The sequence below is a fragment of the Portunus trituberculatus genome, chromosome 31, assembly GCF_017591435.1.
Source record: "Portunus trituberculatus isolate SZX2019 chromosome 31, ASM1759143v1, whole genome shotgun sequence".
In the NCBI taxonomy this organism is placed as follows: Eukaryota; Metazoa; Arthropoda; class Malacostraca; order Decapoda; family Portunidae; genus Portunus; species Portunus trituberculatus.
The window spans coordinates 13,856,278-13,863,298 of record NC_059285.1 but is presented as its reverse complement, the minus strand read 5'-3'; the positions used below and the strand labels follow the sequence as shown (position 1 = coordinate 13,863,298).

At 39.2% G+C, this 7,021-nt stretch overlaps 1 protein-coding gene across 3 annotated transcripts in view; it reads left to right on the top strand.

Moving 5' to 3' along the window:
* Positions 1–273: 273 nt before the first annotated feature.
* Positions 274–7,021, top strand: part of LOC123511189 — a 10,343-nt gene continuing 3,595 nt past the window's right edge. Inside the window, exons 1-7 of one of the 3 annotated variants that reach the window (XM_045266847.1) lie at positions 274–649; positions 3,326–3,551; positions 3,668–3,868; positions 4,084–4,253; positions 4,729–4,857; positions 5,135–5,309; positions 6,215–6,456. In XM_045266847.1, the coding sequence (XP_045122782.1) occupies positions 3,328–3,551; positions 3,668–3,868; positions 4,084–4,253; positions 4,729–4,857; positions 5,135–5,309; positions 6,215–6,456 (1,141 nt within the window). In that variant the 5' untranslated portion in view covers positions 274–649; positions 3,326–3,327. Of the gene's footprint in view, positions 650–3,325; positions 3,552–3,667; positions 3,869–4,083; positions 4,254–4,728; positions 4,858–5,134; positions 5,310–6,214; positions 6,457–7,021 lie in introns of those variants that run through there. The other 2 variants (XM_045266848.1, XM_045266849.1) reach the window with 2 other exon arrangements.

Sequence of the window (7,021 nt, the reverse complement as noted above, 5' to 3'; positions counted from 1 at the left end):
TTTTTTTGGATAACCCACACACACACACACACACACACACACACACACACACACACATACTTATAACTGGTAGCTCAGTGGTTAAAGCGCTGGCTTCACAAGCCAGAGGACCGGGATTCGATTCCCCGGCCGGGTGGAGATATTTGGGTGTGTCTCCTTTCACGTGTAGGTGCTGTTCACCTAGCAGTGAGTAGGTACGGGATGTAAATCGAGGAGTTGTGACCTTGTTTTCCCGGTGTGTGGTGTGTGCCTGGTCTCAGGCCTATCCGAAGATCGGAAATAATGAGCTCTGAGCTCGTTCCGTGGGGTAACGTCTGGCTGTCTCGTCAGAGACTGCAGCAGATCAAACAGTGAAACACACACACACACACACACACACACACATACAGTTCCCTGGCCTCCCGTGATTCTGAGTTCCAACTCCCTTTCATCTTGCCCTCCCTCCCCATAATTATGACCTGGAGCGGCTACGAGCTAAAAGGGCACGCGGCTGTCCAGAGGAGTAATTAGGCTTTTGTGAGTGACTGTACGACAGTTTGAGTCGGCCTGAACGTCTCTTGCGATAAAAATCCGCGTGCAGGAGTAAGAAGTGCAGTTACAGTTTCCTCCACGCAGCTGTAGTAGGAGTTTTTTAAGCGCTGCCTCGCTGGTGAGTAAACAATGAGGTGCTTTGTACTGAATCTGTTGCGCTAAATATTTCCACTTTTTTTTCAGATTTAGTCTTCCATTGTATTTTTATTGAGTTTTCCTTTAAGAAATTGGTACGTGAAGAATATCTACAAGTATGATTTGAAATGCCAGACGTTAATAAGTATTTTCAATACAGAAAAATTAGAAAAAAATTCTTTATGATCTAAGATTAACCAAAATTATGATATAATCAGTGTGTGTGTGTGTGTGTGTGTGTGTGTGTGTGTGTGTGTTTGTGTGTGTGTGACTGATGTTTTCAGGATATCTAATAAGTATTTTGATCTAAAGCATGCAAATTAATGATATACAGTTTAGCAGGGATGGGCAAACTTATCAATGTAATGGCCACATTAGAAAAAAAAAATAACGATTTTATAGGGCCGCATCATATATTGATCCAAAATATTTCATGTTTAAAACAGACAATATGAAAGAAAAGCTACTATCCTATGCATACGCACACCTGCAGGAGAAAATAAAAATGTTCACAATATTATTTGGCGTTGTTTGGTACCTTTGCTTTTCAAATTTACAAACATTTGGAGGGCCGCATGAATTCCTTTGGTCCGTGGGCCGTAGTTTGCCCACACCTATAGTATATATAGTATACTTATAACTGGAATGTTATTTGAAATCAACAAAATTTGTATTTGTTTATCCAGACTCAAAAAGAAGAAAGATATGAACAATTATCACAGTTGTGCAGAAACTTGCTCCAATGAACGTTTGTGGTACATGTGTTTGTGGGCGAAAGGAATGTCGTTCAGGTCCATAGCGAGGCGGGCTGGGAGGAGCCCGACCACCGTGCGTCGGTGGGTGCGGCGTCTACTTTGTGAAGGCGTCTTTCACGCCAGTGTTGGTGGCGCGCCTGCAGCTCCATCCCTGTACTTCTTTTCAGCGAAAGACATCAGCATTTACCATTATCTTGCGTATTTACAGATGCAAGAAGATAAAACGTAAATATGAGTGTATTGCAGCATCCTCGATCCCCAAAAAACACATCTCCGACCTCTACTAAATATGTACTGGACTTTAATATTATCATTGGTGTAACCATGAAGAATATTCCCTTTTAAGCAGACGAGGTTAAAAACAAAGGTTACTGCAGTATTATATATATATATATATATATATATATATATATATATATATATATATATATATATATATATATATATATATATATATATAATCGACTCTCCTTTTGCCAGTGGACAGCTCCCCAGAACACAGCCACTTGCAAAAAGGAGTGAAATGGAAAATAAAGATAAAGAAAAAAATGTTGAGATCTTTTTCTTAACCTCGTCTGTTTAAAAGAATATATATATATATATATATATATATATATATATATATATATATATATATATATATATATATATATAAGATGATGCGCGCGCACGTGTGTGTGTGTGTGTGTGTGTGTGTGTGTGTGTGTGTGTGTGTGTCTGTCTGTCTGTGTGTCTGTGTGAGTGTGTGTGTGCTTTAGATGGGAATGTTCATAAACCATATGATTATTAAGAAAATCATTGAAAGACGTAAAAATATAGCTGAAAACGCACCGAGGACTCTTCCTTGTTATGGAGTTTAATACAAATAGATAAAATGTCTATTTTTGTCATTGCTGTCCAGCAACCAGCAGCCGGGCGGTCCACTCGTCAGGGCGAGGCGCCTCATGTCAAACTTGATCTGACCACAGCGCACGCTGAGATATTATTTTGTAAAGTAATTAACTAAGTAAACAGCCCCGACTCAACAGCAGTTTCCTTATACCTTTGGGATGGACTAGTCACAATAGCAACGTGCTGGACAATATCATGGAAGAAAGTAGCTTGGGACACATTTCTAGTTTCTGACACACGCAAAAAAGTTTGGGTGCTGGTAGAGCATCACAGTATACAATAACAAGACAAAACAAATAAATAAAACCCTCGTATACTGACCAAAGTAAAAAAAAAACACCAAGAGGAGCCGCTCTACTGGGCATCCTGTGGCTTTCCTTACGGAATTTTGATCATCCTCTAAGAATTTTGGCGAAACTTTCCTTGTTCCCTTAGACATACCAAAAGCTTTCGTCAGAGTCTTTTTGTTGCCCCTGGCAAGAGGCCTCTTTACATGAAAGAAAAAAAAATGGAGGGTTTTTTTTTTTTTAAGTGCGAGATAGACTATTCCTGTTTTCCTCCAAGAGTATATCCAATACAGCAGCCAGGTTCTAATACTTTTGAACTACAGTTATAATCACTTTTAATGCCGAATAACTTGACTATCAGTATCAGGATGGTGGAACGCAGACAATACAAAGACGTAAGGATTAACTGACAGTGGATTTTAAGTCATTTCCTTAAATATCCAATAGTAATAATAATAATAATAATAATAATAATAATAATAATAATAATAATAATAATAATAATAATAATAATAATAATAATAATAATAATAATAATAACAACAGTAATGATAATAATAGTAATAATAATAATTATCATTGTTATCATTATCATTATTACTATTATTATTATTATTATTATTATTAATTATTATTATTATTATTGTTGTTGTTATATTATAACTGTAATAATAATGATAATGATCTTTGACATATCTTAAAGTATAATTTTCCTCCTTCCGACAGCCATGAAGACGCTTGATGTTGTCATTGTCTTGGTCTGTATCAACGCCAGGGAGTGCCGTGGAATGTTGTCTACTATAAGAAAAAGGAACAGCCTAGATCTGCTTGGTGACTCGGTCGGACCCCTGCTGGTGAGAGCGGGTGAGCTGGCGAGGGGCAGCATGGAGAGCTGTGACCTACTGCTGGCTGCTGCCCATCGCATGTCTCCTGTTGTGACATTCCGTGAATAGTGAGTCTCTCTCTCTCTCTCTCTCTCTCTCTCTCTCTCTCTCTCTCTCTCTCTGAAAAATCAGAATGTGTCATTTTGCAATAACTGAATTCATATTAACATCTGAACTTATGAAGTTTTTTTAAGGAAATGCGAGCAGCAGCTGTCACCGAGATTAATTCACTGGGTTACTCTGCGGACCAGCGGCCAACGAGTGAGGCGGATCACCGGAGAGAGGTCCATTCCCGAGGCTTTCCAGAAGTGTGGAGGCAGAGTAGAGCAAAGTGCCGGGTCATTGTTATGGACAATGTCATCGCCAATGCAACGCTCATCAACGAGTGAGGATGAACGTGCATGATTTTAATTATATGCAATGCAAAATAGCAAAATAATTTCAAACGATCAGCATTAAACTCCAATTAAGTTTTAAATTTTCATCTTGATTATAGGACAAATATGAAAATACTTTTTTTTTCCCCCCCATTCTTGTGTGATACCGTCGACAATATAAACAATACGAACATCAGCTTAAAGCAACGAGTTCTGCTCTCAGGTTCCTGTCCTGGGCAATGCTGTGGCGGCAGCCTGAGACCCGTCTGGTGTTTGTAGGAAGGGTTCAAGATATGGATGTGTTCTTAGACCACTCGCACAACGCCTTGCGTAACACCCGCCACGCGGTGTTTGTCGCTCTGCCGCTCAACGATCCTGGTGCTGCCGCTACAGGTAAAGACACACTTGCATTTTTCTTCATTAATGGAAGTATTAGATATGTATATGAGTTAATACGTAGGAGTTACGTGAGAGGTAACTCAGGGAGGCTAATCTAAGTTATAGGCAGCTGGGAGAAGGGCGAAAACTGCTGTGTGACAAGATACCAGTTCAGTAGTTCCCCCCTTCCTGAATTTTCAACATTCATGGATCCCCTTGATTTATTCTCCCAAATCTCACCCCGCCACAAAAGTATATATACATATATATATATATATATATATATATATATATATATATATATATATATATATATATATATATATATATATATATATATATATATATATATATATATATATATATATATATATATATATATATATATATATATATATATATATATATATATATATATATATGTCACATTTCCTCTACATGTTATTTAGAAAAGAGTCACGCTACGTTCTCCTTCACTCTTGACCACAAGGAAATACTCGTAATGGTGTGGAGATCTACCAGCGCTGTTTGTACTGCAACAGAAGCCGCGCTGGAGTGCAGCGACTGCAACATCACGGAAAGTATTCAGTGATGGCCGAGAGACAAGCATTACTTCCAGGTATCTGGTACTATGTAGTAAAACACACACACACACACACACACACACACACACACACACACACACACACACACACACACACACACACACACACACACACACACACACACACACACACACACACACACACACACACACAGAAGCAACATATGTAGCAGGCAAAGAAAAGATCATAATTATAAAATTAATGTCTTATGATAATGCTTGAAATATGTCGCAAAGCGGTATTTGCTCCAATAACAAAAAATAACAACGTGATCATACATCTTGTGCACAGAACACCACGAACACAGAGAAGACTTCCGGGGCCACAGGTTCAAGGTGGTAGCCATGGAGTACTTCCCCTACATCAGCTACGAGAGGCTGCAGGGCGACAAGAACCCAACGCTTCGCCTCAGAGATTCCCTCAACACTCGCATGATTACTGTTCTCGCGCAGCATCTCAACTTCACGTAACTTGTATTTTTTTTTACCGGAGAGATAGATAGATAAGTAGATAGAGAGAGAGAGAGAGAGAGAGAGAGAGAGAGAGAGAGAGAGAGAGAGAGAGAGAGAGAGAGGGAGAGAGGGAGCAGAATGACATTACAGTAGTTATTTTATCCCCATCATGATGTCTCCAGAAATGAAAGGTAGACTGCTAATGAAGAATAAAATTTCTCAATACACATATTTTCTTCCTCTGCAGTGTTTTTGTGGTCTCTAAATACTCGAAGGTACTTACTTATATACACTGCATGTATAAATATCTACTACGGTGGTTTCATTTGTAATTTTTTTTTGTCTATCTAAAAACTTTTTTTTCTTCAGTGTAGGAGGAGCACCACCCAAAGGGAACAAAAATTACAATGAGAAAGAAAAACAAAAACACTGAGTAGCCAAAAACACTGAGTAGCCGGTCCCCGAACAGAGTCGAAAGCGGTTATAAAAAATTACAGGATAAGTATCTTGACACCAAACCATATTTGGAGGGTGGGCATGCAGGCAGAATTTACCAGAGAAAGGAAGGAATAGTGGAGAGTACTGGTTAACTTTTCTATTAAGAAAGTGGACAGAATACGGGTAACAGAAAGCAGAAAGTCTTATGTAGTGAGGGCAGGGGATGAGGGAAGCCATGCAGTTAGCGAACAGTTGCCTGAATGGTGGTAGAAGAGAGCAAGAGATGCACCATTGTGGTGAGAAAGAAGAAAAAGAAAAAAAAGAGGCTGAAGACGGTCCGTTAGAGGAAAGAAATTGATAAGACGAAAAGCATTTGATTCCACATTATGTAAAGGAATGATATGAGCGAAACCTCAAATTTCATTGGTCTTTTCATTCAGTTCCAAGGTTGCTTTCGAGTCTTTATGATTACTGTTTAAAGGTACGAAGTGATGGAGCCCGAGGATTGTCAGTGGGGCCTGGAAGCGAGTGGAGGCAACTGGACGGGCATCGTGGGCACACTGCAGCACGAAAAGGCAGACTTCTCCATGGACCTCACCCTCACGTCCGAAAGGGCGACCGCGGTGAATTTCTGTCGAGTGTACATCGATGAGAATATGGTCATCTTGTCTTCCAAACCTCGCCCTCCTCCTGAATACCTGTCGCTCATCAAGCCTTTCGAAGGTAACGAAATGCTCAATGCAACAACACTAATAATTTCTGCGATTATGGTAATACATGTGAGTAGGGGAGTGGGTGAGATACATTTCTACTTTAAACTATAACATTTGAAGCATTCAATATCAATCAGAACTATAGAGAGGGAACTCTCAAACACTTTTTGTAAAATGTCGTGTGATGATCAATGCCCAACGACAAGAACAGCCTAACCGCTGTTGATGCTGTAATGAACATGTCCAGCATACCGGTGACACGTCAGATAAGACGCAACCAGTCCGGGCGCAACGATCACTCTTCATCAATGCCCATCGTCTTAGTATAGTTACTCAGCGACTTAATATAGTTTTTAATCATCTAAGGTACAAGTATTATTTGTAAGGTCATACAAAGCATACAGAAACCAAAGAAAAAACGCTGGATCTTACAAATGCTTAATAAGGAATTTGACACAAATACAAAACCTTGCTACTCATATGGAAACAAGAATAGAATACATAAGTTAATAAGCAGACAAGAATTTTGCTCATTGACTGTCATCACATTCGCAAGTCTTCAGTTAGGCACTTTT